The 18,267-nt window shown below is 39.0% G+C and overlaps 1 protein-coding gene across 4 annotated transcripts in view; it reads right to left on the minus strand.

Moving 5' to 3' along the window:
- Map3k20 (mitogen-activated protein kinase kinase kinase 20) overlaps positions 1-18,267 on the minus strand; it is a 167,953-nt gene that overhangs the window by 40,179 nt on the left and 109,507 nt on the right. For 3 of the 4 annotated variants that reach the window (XM_042694144.1, XM_042694145.1, XM_042694146.1), the window contains exon 11: positions 12,029-12,164. In XM_042694144.1, coding sequence (XP_042550078.1) covers positions 12,029-12,164 — 136 coding nt within the window. Of the gene's footprint in view, positions 1-6,822; positions 7,321-12,028; positions 12,165-18,267 lie in introns of those variants that run through there. The other variant, XM_042694147.1, reaches the window with a different exon arrangement.

Genomic DNA, 18,267 nt, shown 5'->3' on the forward strand with positions numbered 1-18,267 from the left:
GGTTGAAGAATGGGTAATAATGCAAATTATGGGGGCCAGGCAGCAGCAGTTTTTTTTGTTGTTGTTTCTTTGATTTTTGCTTTTGTTAAACCTGAGTGTGTAAGGTTGGAGTAGTGGAGATAAGCCAAGATGCAAGGCCATAAAGCATACACGTTAGATTAATTCCACCTGTAAATACTCTTATTTCCCCATGTGCTTCTGTCAGGAAGTGTCCCTTCCCTCATCTGAAACACTTGAGGTATGTAAGAATCATTAAACACACTCACCTGCTTTAATAATGTGGAAAGAAGACGCAAGGAGATCAAATCTAAAGCTGAACTTGATTAAAGAGAACACATGACAAGTTTTACTTCTTTGCAGGGCAGCTGGATACAGCTGCAGGAATGCGTCATTCCCTTCTCCCATCACAGACACCAATGTGAAATGAGGTACTTTTTGATTAGTTCAAGAAACACCAGACTGAGTAGCAGAAATGTTTCCCTGTGTCAAGGCTGGCTTTTATAGGAAATGTGTGTGTGTGTGTGTGTGTGTGTGTGTGTGTGTGTATGTGGGTGTATTTGTGGGTGTGTGTTTTGATTTTTATACAACTCCCCAAACTGAGAAATCAGCATTTCTTCTATTGAGGTTGTAAAGGAAACAATCAACATCTTTGGTTTTAAGGTAACAAGAAGAGCAGAGAGCTCTCTTGTCTTCTGAGGCTGGTTCATCAATATGATGCCAGGGGAAAGACACTAAAAGACACTGACACAGCCTGCTCCTCCAGCAGGAGCCTGAGAGATGCTTACAAAGACCAGTGAGAGGAAGGTTGGAGCTGGCCACTGCTGCAAATCCGTTTGAATTTGGCAAGACAGGGATGAGAGTTAATGATCTCCAGCCACATAGTAGCTTACCATTTCCTTTATGTTTTCTGTACCTTGTTAACATATCAGTGTATCTGCCTCAGAATGAGTTCTAAGCCTTTCTGCCTTTCTTTGGGGATTAAAAAAAAAAAACACCAAAAACCTCATGACTGCCCCATCACTTTAGAAATTCATTATTTACACTCTGACTGACTCCAGGAGACAAAAGGTAGCACTCATGTGCATGTGTGACAATGGTTCCTTCAAAGCATGTTGCAAATTCAATCTGATGAAGATCTTATACACACAGCAACACATAACAAAAGGATTTACTGTCAAAACGTTTATTGCAAAATGGAGTCTTAGAACAAAGAAAAGCAAAGAAAAGTTCACATCAAAATGAAATGTATGACACCAACTTGGATTCTGAATACATTGTGGACTTTTGTGCTGGAATATCGAATTCCAGCTATGAAGTCAGGGGCTGAGTAGTCTTAACCACACAGAGTAAAATGTACTGCTCTAAACAAACATTATACACGGTATTTGCCATAGGACTTGCTCAGAATAACATTGCATTAGAATAACTGAGAGGATTTGTTGTTGAAAAAAAAAACAAAGTGATAATGCCATCTATCCAAAGCTCACACTCAAAGAATATAAATATTTTCTAAGACTTAATACAAAATTTGCAAAGTGCAAAAAGCAATAGGTGCAGTATGTCATATCTGAATTAAAGGTTATATACTATGATGCACACACTATAAAATAATGAATGTAAGTGCTGGAAACACTAGTTTTGAAGTGATGAATCACATGCCAGGAAGTCCCTCACAGGCAACACAGTGCACATGAAGTTGAAGGCTGAGGAAGCACGGCCAGCCCCCAGCTTTCCTGATAACTGCTCAGTTTTCATCATGGAAACACTTGTGTTGGGCTATGCTGCAGCGTGAAGAATAACACAGATTATCTTTTCTAGCAATGTTTAAAATCTAAACAAAAAGTTTTTCTCAAAAGCAGCAGAAGGTGCCTGATTATAGAAAACATATGCTCTAATATATATGTGGGAGAGTGAGACTCTACTGGTTTCACAAGGCTGCAATGAGTCTAGTTTAATGTAATGAATTAATGTAATTCTCCCTCCTCCCCCAAGTATCAATATTTAATTCAGACTACATTTTAAAGCTCTTCCTATTCTAAGGGAAATTCTGAGCACAAAGTTATAAGCATAGTAAAGCTAAGAAACTATTCTGGATCTCTCTTCATTCTTCCCACCATCTAAATTCTTTTGATCTTAATGGGGAAATCAAGTTTGAAGACTGCAACTGATATTTAAAGTCTACAAAATTCAGGGCATGTTGAAAAAAAAATTACTGACTAAAATCCAGTCCTCAATATTTCCAGAGCAACAAAAACAGTGTGCTACATGCCTTCAACCTTATTGCTTTGGTAACTTATGTAAAATATTAAAATGTAATTTTGCTTTTAAAAAAGATGATTTATGGCCGGGAATGTGACTTAGTGGTAGAGTGCTTGCTTAGCACGCATGAAGCCCTGGGTTCAATTCCTCAGTACCACATAAACAGAAAAAGCTGGAAGTGGTGCTGTGGCTCAAATGATAGAGCGCTAGCCTTGAGCACAGAGAGGCTCAAAGACAGAGTGCCCAAGCCCTGAGTTCAAGTTCTAGGACCGGCAAAAAAAAAAAAAAAAAAAAAAAAAGATGATTTAGAGTTGGGTCTATAATCCTAACTACTCAGAAGGCTGAGATCCGGAGGATTTCATTTCAAGGCCAGCCTGGGCAGAAAGGTCTGTGAGACAATTAACCAGCTAAAAGCAGGGCTGAGGTGAGACCCTGAGTTAAAACCCTGTACTGAGAAAAAAAAAAAAAGTTAAGGATTTAAATTTTAGTTGGTACCCTCTCAGAACTTCAGCCACCTCAATGGGAATTTTCTCTTTTGCAAATGATGGAATAGCTGTGATTGGAAAAAGGCCTGCTCTCCTCTCCAAAGGTGAGTTCAGCTGTTTCATGAAGTGTCTGTCCACCAGCAATCTTAAGGAGGCAGATACCATCTCCACAAATGGTGATTCAAGATAAAGCCACAAAGGTAAGAAATTCAGTTGGGTAGTAATTATTGCTCTGAAAATGATTTTTTTTTTGACTTGGGTAATTTGGTTTGAGGAAAAATACAAATTACAAATACAACTCTAAAACTGGCGGGTTTAACAAGCTTCTTAGTGGGGAGGGAACAATGCAGTTGGCACTCTACATGCACTCTTCTGGCATGGAGGATGTCCCAGGTCTCAGCAGTAGGCACTAAATGTGCTCGTCTCTCCCACAGCCTCACTGGCTGACAGCATTGCTCCAGCTGGGGAGCATATAGATGTCACCAAATTCTACACACTCAATTTTGTGGGTAAGAGCAAAAACAGATAAAAGGTGACGGATCCTCGATTGTGTGACTCTGACAATGACTACTACAATTGAGTTTCAGTTCTCATTTGAATCTCTAACTTTCTTACCATTTCTCTATTCCTCTCTTTCAAAATGTACATTTTTAAAAGTTGAATAATTGGAACTAAATCTAACACTGATAATTTGCCATTTCAAAAACTGATCTGAAAAGTGAGTTAGAAACTGCACAATTATCGTCATCAGTAGAAATTGCGCATATAGCTAACAGACATTTCTTTTTAAGTGCATACAATCTGAAATATTCTAAATAATCTTTACAGACAGAATGAGAATACTGTAGAACTCTGGTTATATAATTCAGACTTCCAAGATATTTTAATATTTTCAAACTACTAGAAGGACGCTCATTTGAAACAGAACGAAAAATAGCCCAGGCCAAACAGTCTAGTCCCAGGTAAAGAACTATTTTAAGGCCAAACCTGCTAGGTCCTAAATCCTTGTGATGTCTTTTCATTTTTCCTTTTCTTTTTTTGGTGGTTCAGGATCTTGCACTTACTAAGCCAGCACTCTTAGCCAAACCTCAGACTTTTTGGCTTAGCTTATTTTTCAGAGCAGTTTTCATGCTTTTTTTGACTAGGTCACCTGGACCCAAACACTCCTTTTCTTATGTCTCTGGCATAGATAGGATTACAGATATGCACCATCAGACTCAGTTTATTTGTAGAGATGGGGGTCTCACTAATTATTTTTGTGCAGGCTGGATTTGAACTGTGATCCTCCCAATATTGGTGAGGAAAATAGCAGCATTTAAGAGATGAGGGAAATATTAATTAATTGATGGTAAATCTTGATCTACATATAAAGACCTATAAATTTCCCTAATTCACCCTATTTGGCTGCTTTAAGTATATCAAACCTTTATTAAAAAGTCATATGAATTTATATGTTTTAGTCAATGTATGTATCCTAGACCTTAGTTGTTGTATTATTATTTTGAAAATATTATTGTATTTATTATTTTTGTAGTAGTGAGGTCTTAGCGTGGAATTGTTTGCTTGCTAAGTGCTCTTACCACTGAGCCATACCTCTTGCCTTAATTTTTGCTTGTTTTGAGATAGCATCTTACTTCCTGCCTGGGTGCAGGCATCCACCTACAGTAGGCTGCTGAGTGGCTCATACCACCACATCCAGCTCTTAAGTTGAGAAGGGGTCTCCTGAATGTTTTTTCTGCAGAGGTTGGCCTCGCACTCGGATTTCAGCAGTCTCAGCCTCCCAAGTAGTTAGGATTACATATAGATCATTCAGCTTTTCTCAGACATTATTTTATCAGGTGGGACTTTCCTGATCACACTCTTAAACCTCAGTGCTCTTCCACCAGCCCTATACCCTCTCTTGCTTCATTTGTTAGCATGTACTTAGCAAATGTTAATCTATTTTATGATGCATGTTGTGTTGATTGTTGATTCTGCTTGCTAGCATGTAAGCTCCATGAGTACAAGATGGTCATTTAGCCATTCTCTAGAACAGTACCTGGTTAGCCAGTACCTGTTTAATGAACATCTGCCTGGGAAGATGTATGAGAGGGTATAAGGTCTACTCCTGCTGTTCTCTCCCTAAGGTCTCCAAGGAATGCTGGAAAGGAAGGAGTTATAATGCATCCTTTCTGCTTAAGTGGCCTGACTGTGGTCAAAGCTACTTCTGTGTCTGAATACAGACAGGTGGCCTGTGTGTGCCCATGCATCTGCATCTATCCTGCTCAGAGAACTATAGCAGAATGGGCATGGGAGGGACCCATCTTCCAGGGCAAAGGCCCACCTGCTCACTCCACTCTGTGTTTGCTTAACCTGGGGGTAGAGACACAGCCTGTAAACACTTCAGACCAAGTGCACCTGGTCAAGGTACAGTTTCTAAAGAGCAAGTGAATCAAATCTGGTTGTTCATCTTATGTTTTCTGAAAGATATTCATTTTTCATTTCATTTCATAAAGTGTCCCTTGAAATTGCTAGTTTAGTTTTCAGGGTTACTGAAACCCTTATTTCTCAGTGTCTTTTAACTTGTACAGTTATTAATAGCTGGTGTTGTCTGGCCACTACCTTGGGCCAGGTACTGCTCTAAGTACTGATTGGTACATTTTATTTCTTTTGATCCTCACAACATTTCCTTTGAAGTAGATTATCATTATTCCTATGTTGATGATAAGCAAACAGACTCACAGACATTAAATAACCTGCCCGAGATTGCCTGGCAAGGAGATACTATTAGCTGTTTCTCCCTACATAAAACCAGGCAGAGAATATTTGATCATTTGGTTGTATTTTTCAGTTCTTAGTAGGGATTAGAAGCCCGTCATATTTCAAATCTCAACACTGTTATGATCAAATATACTTGAACATATTATCACATGTATGATTAGATAACATGAAGTTTCTTAAAACTTCTATGTAAAGAACAACCAAAAATATTGGAATATAATAGCCAAATGAATGATACTTTTCTGATGTCATAGAAAAAGTCTTTGATTTTTTGCCTTTTGTTATCTAACTACATTTTTTTTTTTTTTGCTGTTTTCTTTGAAAAACATGAGAAAATAATCTAAGAATATCCCTGGGTAGCCAGGTCTTCGGAACAGTACCTGTATTAATCTCTCTGAAACACTGAGCAAGGATTAAAAAAAATCTGGAAAGCTAGTTTTGATGTAAAAAGGATCCTTCAGAATGTGCTAGTGCCTAAGTAGGATAACATTTTTACTATTCCTTTTGTAATATTTAATTTCCTTTTAAAGGGATCTGTATGCCTGCTTAGAACCCAGGATGATTGTGTCCCTTTACAAAACAAAGAAACAGCCACACCAAGTGTAGCCACCAGTCAGCATGCACACCTGGATGGATGCCTTAGTACCACATCTTGCTCCATGTATGTCCAAGCTGAGCCTCAGATGACAGTGTGGTATTGCTTCCAGGGCTAGCGTGACTTAATACAAGCCCACACCAAATACTGCTGGCTTCAAATTAGCATAGTCCTCCTTCAATGTACTACTGACAACACTGCTCAGGTTTTACTTTGAGTAGCTGTGCTATTTAGTACTGAAAACTCTTGGCAGTTAGGTTATTTCTGAAGGAGTGCTTTGTTATAACCTTCTTTCATCTCAGCATTTTTTGTGGCTGGATTTTACAGTCACTATCAATCATTTCTGCCATTACAATGTACTATCACAAGAGAAAAAAAGTGTTGTATGTTACAGAAAAATCAAGTGTCAAAGAAGAACGAGGAGTGAAGAATGCCTGTTGCAAAGGTAGGTTTCTCAACGGAACAAAATAAAGTCAAATATGAACTATAAAATATTCATTAAAAAAGAAAAAGCCAGAATGTCACTAATGTAAAAATGCTCTATTTCTATGATCAGGCACCGTATTTGCTGATTCATAAATATAATTTTTTTGTTTTGTTTTTACTTAGCCCAAGCCCCACTTTTCTGAAAGCAAAAATAAATCAAAAATAAAACTGATAAGGAAATCATTGTCATGTAAATGTGATTGACTTAAAAATGCATTGCTTATTTTTTTTTTTTTGCTGCCTCTTTTCTGTTTTTGAACAGACTGAGATAACAAATTTCTTTGGTTTTAGCTTTTGGCTTTCCTTTTTTCCCTTTTTTTTTTTTTTTCTATTTTATCACTTCACTTTCTGCTTTCATTCGCTATTATTATCCATGTCATTCTCCTCCTCCTCACCGTCATCATCATCATCGTCACCTTCTGACAAGTCAAAATCACTGAACCCCAGGGCCATGTTGACTTTCTTCCCCCTTCTCTTAGATGTGGTTTTGGAAGAATTCTGCTTGGCTTGCATGTTTATCTGCATCCCAGAATGCAGCACAGCTCCTGCTTTGTTCATGGAGAAGATATCTCCAAAGCCCATCAGCATCATGGCCTGCAGACTTGGGTTCATGCCATGGCCCTCCCCGTTACTTGCTGCTGTGATCTGACATGACATCTCTGCACTGTTTGACTCCTCTGTTTTAGATTCAAAGTAAGACTCCTCAGACATTCTTGCAGCAAGAGGCAAGAGAAGCTATCAAAGGGAAAGAAAGGACAGAAGTAAAAAAGAGAAATTAGGACCAATTTAAATCAGGGGAATAGATACCACAAAATTAGTTGGTACAACACAGGAGGTAAATGATTAGTGCAATGCATGAATGTAAGGAATGATGTGAGAACTTATTTCATGGCAGATTTGGCATCAGCGTATTTGCCATAATTGATGAATGACAGAGTAATCATAACCACAAGTTTGCAAAGCACCACAGCAAGCCACATTTCAAATGGACAGGAAGGTACACGTTTTAAGCTTTTGTTTTGCTTAAAATCAAATTGCTTTTAGGATTTCCCTTCATTTTTCCCAATTTCACTTTCATATAGAAACATTTTATTAACAATTATATTCATTAAAAAAAGAAATCAGGCAGATATTAAATCTCAAGTAAAAATTAAGGGCTCCAATGCCAAGGAAGAAATTCACAGAGAAAGTATGAAAACAGTTCAGCTGTCCATGTGCTCTGCAAATCTGGTGATTGTACCTCCTTTCCTATATCCATATTCTGATTTCCACACTCCAAATGAGTAGAATTCTTTTACTCCCAGTGATGTTTACTGCAGCCAGATCCGCTATCTCAAAATATATTCAAATTATTCAGCAATTCACTTGTGAATAAATTCTAGATTCTGTCTCTAAATTTTTAAAGTCATATTTACACATAATACGTGAAAAGTAGAAGAAAATTTATTAATTAGTATTAATACTAATTTAGATTTTATCATTATCCTCTAATATTCAAATCGTGTGTGTGTGTGTGTGTGTGTGTGTGTGTGTATGAATGTGCGCAAGTACTGGGGCTTGAACTCAGGGCCAGAGTTCTCTTCCTTAGCTTTTTACTCTCAAGGCTGGTGCTATGCCTCATGAGCAACAGCTCCATTTGACTTTTTCTTGGTTAATTAAAGGTCAGAGTCTCAGGGATTTTTTTCTGCTCAGGCAGTGTTGGAAACAAGATTCTCAGATCTCAGCCTCCTGAGTAGTGAGGATTATAGGCAAGAGCTACCGGTGCCTGGCAGTTTGTTTCTTCTGACAGAACTTTAGTCTATCTAATTTTTCTATCTAGAACTTTATTCTATTCTAGTTCTCTTTCTCACAGAGGAGACAAACATTTCCTACCTTATGTAATTATTTTTAACAGACAAGCTAGTCCCATAAACATTTGGTCATATTTATTTCAGGGGTAAAGCTGTTAAAATATGAAAAATGTGACTTAATTAAGCAAATTAAGACATTTTTTTCATACGGCTTGTTACTAGTAAATTCACGATAATGTACAAGTGATATAATTCTAGTATGAACTGTACATTTTGAAGGCAAAGATATCTAATATTTAGTATCAATTTCCTAATTTTTAAACTAGAGTGAAGATTTATTTTTGTGCTGGTCCCGGGGCTTGAACTCAGGGCCTGAGCACTGTCCCTGAGCTTTTTTGCTCAAGGCTAATGTTCTACCACTTGAGCCACACCTCCACTTCTGGCTTTTTGCTGGTTAATTAGAGATAAGGATCTCATCTACTGTTCTGGCTAGGTTGGCTTTGAACTGCAATTCTCAGATCTTAGTCTCCTGAATAGGTAGGATATTACAGGCATGAGCCATTCATACCCAGCTTATCCATTTTTATGCCAGCTTCTTCTATTAAGAAAAGACTTATAGGCCTGGGAATGTGGCTTAGTGGTAGAGTGCTTGTCTAACATTCATGAAGCCCTGGGTTTGATTCCTCAGCACCATATAAATAGAAAAAGCTAGGGTGACACTAGCTCAAGTGGTAGAGTGCAAGCCTTGAACAAAAAGAATCTTAGGTCCGGGCCTTGAGTTCAAGCCTCAGGACTGGCAAAAAAAGAAAAGGGTTCTAGAGCTGTAACCTGAGTAACAGCTTTAGATAATTCAGCCAACAAACTGCAAGAATATGAAAGAAAAATGTTGCCATAGATCCTTAAACACTGGAAATAGGATCTTATTTCCCCTGTAGTTGTCTTTTTCAACTTCTCAAATTTGTTTCCAATTGTCAGATCCTTGCAGGAACTCTGTGTTGCTTATTTTATTATTGCAGAAGTCTTTTCTTAAAGTATGTTAGACACTAAAGATTTCCATAAATAGGTTAAGATTTTATTCTTCAAACTTTTATAGCAAGCTGTAACAATAATAAAAACAAAGGACATTATTCCTATTTAATGTGTAGACTTATCTTCCCAAATATCTTTGTTGTTTTAGGAAAGAAAACAGTGTCCTTGAAATCAATTCAATAACATTTTTATAAAGCTACACAAAGATTAGACTTTTATAATTAAGATGAGGCTACCTACAGGTACCTAAGCCTCTAGCCAATTCTCTTTTAAGATTTATTTTTATAGTTCTTGCAGTAATCTCATTTAAAGGCAACTAGAAAGTAAAATGAGGATAAAAGGAAGTACCTACATAAGAACTACCTGAACATAAACTTGCCTTCCTTCAAAAGTAGCAGCTCTAGGCAGAGGATACATTAAAAGCAAGTACATAAAGAAAGACAACTCAGCTCCTAAGTGGGAAAAGGGAGGAAAAAAATCTCACTAGCTTGTGCTTCCTGCTGTCCATTGTTAGCTGGAAGCCTTCAGAATGGCTCCTTTACACTAAGTTTTCTGGAGTTAAAATGCACTCATACAACCTACTGAGCACTCACAGTGTTTCATTATTTATTACACAACTATGTTACCAAGAGCGATAATGTGTACAAGGCAGCCCATAATTTCTCAGCAAAAGGGATGCCAATAAACTAAAGAAAGGGTTTAAAGCATACTCCAATAGGTGGCTTAAAGGTGTTTCTTTTCTCTTACAAACCTACATTAAGAAAGCATCAAGCCATGCAATGCCTCATTAGCTTAAGACTTCACTGCGTTCAAGGAAACAAAGCAGGAGACCCCCTTGGATTTCAGAAGACAAGATGCAGGGACATGGGTGCCCTGTCACTCCTGCCCTTGCCCCACCAGCCTGAGAGAAGCAGGACTCCTATGAAGACCCTGGGAGCCTCTCCCTGAGTCTGCCTGCTGCCTCCAGTTCAACTGGAACAGACCCCCACCCCCTTATCCCAGGTTTTTCTTGAAAGTCAAGTTAAATTCAGGAACTTATAAAATGTCCTCAACACTTACACATAGCAATTCAATTCTTATTTTGGGGTTACCTGGATTTCCAAAGTGATCTTTGCAAAAGTTAGATATGATTACAAACAATTAACTTTAAGTTCTTCTCCCTTGTGGATACTGGGCTGCTTCTCACACAAATTAGAACAGGTGACAAACTATTTCATTGATTCTTTAGAACTACTCCGAAGCTAGACACTGACTGACTGCTTAATGGGGTCAACAGTTGAGATACAACAGCTTTCTGGAGATCACTGATGAGAGGCATTTGAGCTAGTTTTGTTTTGTTTGTTTAATTGTCAATTAGCTTATCCCCTACTCCCAGTACTGAGGTTTTGGCGCTGTCCCTTAGGGTATTTTTTGTTTTTGTCTTTGTTTGCTTTTTTTGCTCAAGGCTGGCACTCTACCACTTAAGCCACAGCTCTACTTCTGGCTTTTTTTGCTGATTAACAGGAGATAAAGAGTCTCACAGACTTTCCTACTTGGGCTAGCTTTGAACCATGATTCTTAGACATCAGCTTCCTAAGTCGCTAGGATTATAGGCTACTGGTGCTTTGCTCAGTAAGTTTATTCTTTTTTTTTTGGTTGGTTGTGGGCCTGACCTCGGTCTGGGTGCTGTCCCTCAGCTCTTCAGCTCAAGGCTAGCACTCTACCACTAGAACCACAGTGCCTCTTCCAACTTTTTCTGCTTATGTGGTGCTGAGGAATCGAACCTAGGGCCTTATGCATGCAAGGCAAGCACTCTACTACTTAGCTACCTTCTCAGCCCCAGTAAGTTTACTCTTATTTACCATTTCTTTTATGATTTTATACAGTCACATATTACCCATTTAAAAAACATGGAAAAGCCAATTCTAACTTAGTATTTAATTCCTGAAGTCATTTAAATAGGAATGTTGAAATTTGATTTAATTTTAATATCACATATAAGCTCAAGGTTAGTATACAAACAACAAAATCTTTAAAAAGAATTTCTTTGCTCCTCTAAATATAAGATAGAAGATTAGGGTAGAGGAAGTCTTCCTTGATGTAGAGCATTGTGGAAGCTTGGCCCAAGAGAGGTCTTTTTTGCAAACTTTTGCTGTCTATGATCATATCATTGAACAGAGATAGGAACATTAATACCAGCATTGCCTATGTCATCAGCTAGCTCAGTTTTAGAAGGAAAATGTGGTTAAGTCTGACACATCAAAGATGTTTTTCACTGCCTTGGAATGACAGCTATTAATTACTGATCAACTAGAAGAAGTTAAATCAGCATTTAGGCACATACTGCAGAGAAATAGCAGAAAGTATGCCAGATATTATTTTTTTGTGCATTCAAATATACACATACACGGGAAAATAACAATGCTTAATCAAAGAGCTAGAATGAAAACAATCTTTTTCTTCTATGTCTCTGGCATTTTGGTTAATTTATACACCTTGCCTTTAAGGCATAAGCACACAGGCAGGAAACTAGGAGGTGGTGGCAGGGGCAGGAAGAAGGCTGAGTCACCATGCTGCATGCTGCCATGCTGCCATGCTGGCTGGGTTCTAAGTGCTGCATGGGCTCTGGGGGGAAAGATACTCACCGGGGTGTTGGACTGCTCTGTCAGTTTCTGCTCCCACATCTTTAACCGCCTTTCTCGCTCTTTGAGCTCCTGCTCTTTAAAGCTGAGATCACGCTCCAGTTTCTTTAGCCTCTCAAGGGTTGCCTCAATTTCACACCTACGCAGAAATAACTGAGTTAAGTGTCCATGCTTCTGAGGGGATAAATGAGGCTAGGATGTCTATTCAAACACGAATCAGTGCAAAAGACTAAGCCGTGTGTGTGTGTGTGTGTGTGTGTGTGTGTGTGTGTGTGTGTGTGTGTGCACATGCATGTGCATGCATGCACTATCTGCTATTATTAGAACTGGACCTCACAGCCTTATACTCAAACTTAGCTTTTTTGCTCAAGGCTGGTGTTCTACCACTTGAGCCACACCTCCGCTTCTGACTTTTTGCTCGTTAATTGGAGGTCAGAGTGTTACTAACTTTTCTGCTGGCTTTGAACCACAATCCTGACATCTCAGCCTCCTGAGAGGCTAGGATTATAGGCATGAGCCTCTTGACTCTGGCTCAGGAATGTGTTTTGAAATGGATCAGGAAACAACAAGAGAAGCAGGATTTTTTTCATTAACAGCTTGTTTCTAGTTTAGAAAATTAAGTTCTCAAAGTATCTCAACAAAGCATTGAAGAGCCACTGGGGCACAGCATAAGCTGTGAAGCTGGTATCCTGCTCAGTCATTTATTATATGCTTGCATCCATCTAGCTCTTTCAGTTTACAAAATGATAATATGTAGAATCTTACTTTATTTCCATAACAACTCCAAGTAACATGCACTGATCTTGTACGGTGGATGAGAAAATGATACTTTAGATAGGTTATCGATATCATGTCATCAGCAAGAGACTCAGATGGCACTTTGTCTACTCAGTGGCTGAGTAACCTAAGCAATCAATTGATTAACTTGACTTTCTTTGGTTGTAAGGGGTGGCGTGGGGTTATGTCACATTTTCACAAGTTATATCAGCCTAAGAATTACCTAGGCAGCTGTTCAAAACAACAACAAAAATAAAGCAGTGTGTGTGTATATGTATGTGTGTGTTAGTCCTAGGGCTTGAACTCAGGGTTTGGGTGCTGTCTTGAGCTTGTTTTTGCTTAAGACTAACCCTCTACCATTTGAGTCATGCTCCACTTCTAGCTTTTTTTTCTTAAGTAGCTTATTGGAGATAAGAATCTTGTACTTTCCTGCCAGGTTGGCTTTGAACCTGGATCCTTATATCATCTCAGCCTTCTGAGTAGCTAGGATTACAGGCATGAACCACTTGCTCCCAGCTTTAAAACAGATTCTTAAAATACTTCTTTGGAGTTCATGATTTAGTATGCCGGAAATTTCCACTGTTTAATAAAAACCGGGGGCCAGGCATGGCTGGCTCAAGCCCGTCATCCTAGCTACTTAGGAGGCTGAGATCTGAGGATCACAGTTCAAAGCCTGCCTGGGCAGGAAAGTGCATGAGACTCTTATCTCCAATAAACCATCAGAAAACTGGAAGTGGTACTGTGGCTCAAGTGGTAGAGTGCTAGCCTTAAGCTGAAGAACTGAGGGACAATGCTCAGGCCCAGAGTTTAAGCCCCAGGACTGACAAAAAACTAAAACAAAAACAAAAAAACCCTGGATTCTTTTTACAATTTGGAAAGCACAGGACACCAGGGTCTAGAGGAATTCAGGGTCTCTACAATATTCACCATTTCTAAGGGAAGTTCCCTGCCTCATTTCTGGGCCAATCAACATCACACTTGGAGTACGACCAGTGACAGAAGACTTTCTTCACAGAAACTGAACTGGTAAGACAGCTGGGCACAAACTATCTCCCACGTGGCTGCCACAATGTTAATATCTAAATTTATGTTCTAAGAACAGCTTCTTTTCTGTTTCTGTGGTGCTGAGGAATCAAACCCATGTCCTCATGCATGCTAGAAAAGCACTGTACCACTGAGCCACCTTCCCAGCCCCTGTTTTTATTTTTCAAAAGGAGGATTAAGAAGCTGGGCACTGGTGATTCATGCTACTCTAGCTATTCTAGCTATTTAGGAGGCTGAGATCTGAGGATCACGGTTCAAAGCCTGCCCGGGCGGGAAAGACCTTGAAACTCTTATCTCCAATTAGCCACCAGAAAACTGGAAGTGGCACTGTGGCTCAAAGTGGTAGAGTACTAGCCTTGAGCAAAAGAGCTCAGGGGCAGTGCCCAGGCCCTGAGTTCAAGGCCCATAAACCACCAAAAAAAAAAAAGGAGAAAGGAGGATAGGGCAGGGGTGGGAGGGAGTGTGGTAGGAATCTAATATAGAAAACCTTAGGGTAAACCTTTGTAACAAAAAGTGAGTGCGACATCTTGAGGCCGTAAGGGTCAGAGGGCATGCTCAGTAGTGAGCTGGCAGTGGCCCCATGGCTCATCTGTGTGGTGGTGCTTTGGCCAAGCCAGCCCTAACTCTTCTTCCAGTGAGACAAAGCCCACTGATTTTCTTTTGGCTCAGAATAAATAGCCAACATAGTCTGTTTCACTTGTAACTGAACAAAGGTCTCATCTCAACTTCCAGCTCTGGGAGCACACTGCAATTGTGAGCCCTTTTGGAAACCAGATCAACAGTTAAGTTAGCCAAGTAACACACCTATAACACACCTACAAGTGCTGCCCCAAGGGAAGTTTCTTACCCTCAACATGTCTCCTCAGGCCCTGCTCCCTTACCGATCTCCAGAGGTTAGTATGGCGGAAAGTGACCTCTACCCTGACTACATGCAGAAGGCACTCCTTCCTGCTGATCCCTTTTCTTGTACATCCATTTGTATCAGGTGCATTTATTGATGCATTATATATGACCTTCCTATTCTGAAGGTATCATTTAAGTGTCTAGGTTGAGGAAAACGTTTTCTTTTAAATCAAATCCAACCAAGTTGATTTCAATGATCAGTTTTCCCAATATTCCCTTTACTAAGATCTAGGTTGTGTGTGTGTATGTGAGAGAAAGTGTGTTTTTTTTTGGTCTGGTCATGGGGCCTGAACTCTGGGCCTGGGCACTGTCCCTCAGCTCTTCAGCTCAAGGCTAGTGCTCTACCACTTGAGCCACAGTGCCACTTCCAGCTTTTTTTTTTTTCCTGCTTATGTGGTGCTGAGGAATCGAACCCAGGGCCTCATGCATGCAAGGCAAGCGCTCTACCACTGAGCCACCTTCCCAGCCCACGTGAGAGAAAGTGTGTGTGTATGTGTGTGTGTGTGTGTGTGTGTGTGTGTGCGCGCGCTTTCTTTTGGGGGAGTTGTTGTTGTTTGTTTGCTTTTCAAAGATGGGATCTGCTATAATGCTTTGGGTTTGAACTCAAGATCCTTGTACTTAGCCCTCTTGAGTAGCTAGGCCTACAGGTATGAGCCACAATGCCTTTCACTTTAAAATATGTAAAAAATTACATTTATCAATCAGCCTTAGTTTAGGAAAAGTTTAAATGAAGATATACAACTAGAAAACCATCTTTAAATATCTTAAAAAATCTTATTGCTCAGTGACTTTTTGATACTTTTCTCTATATGGAAGTACACGTACATGCTAATATATACTTGCTTTATAGCATTTAGAATCCTTCTAAACAAACTTGGTCATAGCCTCCATTTTAAAAGTTTTATTTATATCTGTGAATGTTTTTGCATTATGCTATGTATGGAAATATCATTTACAAGAATCATTCCCCTTCTATTGCATGTCTAGATTTGCATTTCCAAATGAGGTTTGCTGAATGATGGCCTACAAACACTCCTTTTTTTTTCTTTTTGTGTACTGGTAGTGAGACTTGAACTCAGGGCCATATGCTTTCACTCGGCTCATGGCTAGTGTTCTACCAATTGCCTTTTTGTTCATTAAATAGAAATAAGAAGAATCTCATGAATTTTTCTGCCCAGGCTGGCTTTGAACTGCAATCCTCAGATCTCAGCCTCTTGGGAAGCTAAGATTCATTTGGGATTACAGCGACCAGTGCCTGCCTTCCATTTCTCAGATGGCTTTCTTGCTTCTTTTCTCAGGAATAAAGAGAAGTGGTAAGATTTCCAGGATGAAGAATATAAACATTTTTAGGGCCTTCAGAAGACTGGTATTTTCTCACCAATACTGAATATTTTCATAATGTGAATTTTTGCTAGTTGGAGACAATTATAGTTCCTTATATTAATTTGACCACTGAGGTTGAATAATGTTCATGGGTTTATTATCCATTTGATTTCTCCTTCTGTGAAATGCTTTTTTGTGTTTTTACTATATTTTAATTACTATGTTATTTTAGAGATAGCAACTCTTACCAGAAAATAGTTTTCAGTATGTGGTCTGGGGACCTATGACATTATTTTCAGAGTATTCTTGTTGTCAAATTGTTTTCAGAATAGAACTGAGGCAGAACTTTCCTCTCCTATTCGCTTCCTTTTATAAGTTTATAGAATTTTCCAGAGTCTTCATACATGTGATAGTGCCATAGGCTGAATGTAGAAGTAGGATTTATTATTTTTTTAGATGAATCAATAAATACACAAATTTTTCTTAGCCTTATTTTTGAATGTGCTAAATATGGATAGATACGACTCATGGAAACAAAACTTCTTTAGAGCCTTTGATAATTTTTAAGAGTATAACAGAGTTTTGAAAGCAGAACATTTGAGAAATGCTGATCCTATTGCATAGGGAAAAATTGTAATTGCATGTCATTTCTCTTGGAAATTTAATACTTATGATGACTATTGTTTTGGGTGTGTCATATGGAGGTTTGAAAGTATTATATAGAACATTTACCAATTTTGCTTTTTTTATTTTGTTGGCATATACTAACTAGTTCTCTATTTCAGTAAGTTAATACTAGTATCAAAATCCCACAAATCCTCTAGTTAACAAGATCAAATGGCATTTCCTCTGGGAATGCTTTTATTATAACCTCAGACTGGGTCAGATTTCACGGTGAATGCCCTCAGACGTTCAGTACTTCTTTGTCCAATGCCTGTCAAAACAGCAGTTGGACAGTTACTTGTACACTTATATTTAGCAGTTTAACGCAGGACAGCCCTATGGAGAGCATCCAGTGCTTGGGGGCAAGTGTGCTTGCCACTGTAGCTCAGGACCTCAAGGCAGCAGCCCTTCCTGTATGAGCAGAAGTTCAAGGAACAAATGCATGAGTGGCAGGAGGAGTTCTGTCTCAGCAAACACATTTGCTTACATTTATCTTTTCTTGTTCAAGAGTACAATGTCTTTACATATTACTGCCATTATGCGTTCTTTCTCCTTTCCTTCCCTGTATTTTTACTGAGCAATGGCATGTTCCTGATGCTGTGCAAATAGTGATTCACAAAGAAATTGTTGGCTTTCCCCCAACATCTTAGACAGGGGAACACAAAAAAAATGATGAAGAACTGAGAGCACATAGGCAGTACTGTGTAGCCAGAGCACAGGGAATACTCCCTTATAGCTGTGCTAGTTCAGCAGGAGCTGGGAAGAGTGGTTCAGGAGAATGGGCAGCTGGGTCAACAGAGAAGACTGACCTTGCAGTGGTCCTCAGTGAGGGAGATATATGCCCCTTCAGGGATCAGAAGCCAGGAACTAAAGGATATACTATTGATATCTTTCAGTGAGAATCGAGAGCCTGGAGCACAGGGCCTTCTGAATCTTTGACACTTCTGTCTTCAGGGCAATTGGAACAGTGATCTGATTAGATAGATGGGTACTGATCTATGACTGTAGAAAACATGACTTCCAAGTTTTGTTGTATTAATTACTTTGGTACAGACAAAAGTCCCTCACACTTAAGACTTGAATTCATTGTGGTCATTTTGTAACCCTAAATAAATATTCATTAAATTCACTAGCCTAGGTGATTTCAAAGGAATAAAATGAATATGGTCATTGTAAAAGATCAAACAGAAAGCAGGAAAAAATGTGTAGGTACAGAAGAACCAAGTTATTTCTAAAGTGCATGCAGTATCATCTAGTGCCAGCAGATGGCAGAAGGCATTGCATTAGCATCGTGGCTATCAGGAATGAAGTTTCTTCAACTCTGCTGAGTCAGGGAGGAGTGTCAGCTCCCAAGCACACTATTTATATTCCTGTATCATGTGACCAGCTCAACTGTTTCATCCAGGGCTTACTTTTTCCACTCACACAATACAATTCTCTCATTACTGAGGTTGTTTTATATTTAACAAGTTTTAATGAGATGTATAAACATCCAACGTTTTCCTTTAAAAGAGTGTTCCTGTCTACCCCTT

This window comes from Dipodomys spectabilis, unplaced genomic scaffold, assembly GCF_019054845.1.
Source record: "Dipodomys spectabilis isolate Male_0828 unplaced genomic scaffold, ASM1905484v1 ptg000174l, whole genome shotgun sequence".
Taxonomy (NCBI): Eukaryota; Metazoa; Chordata; class Mammalia; order Rodentia; family Heteromyidae; genus Dipodomys; species Dipodomys spectabilis.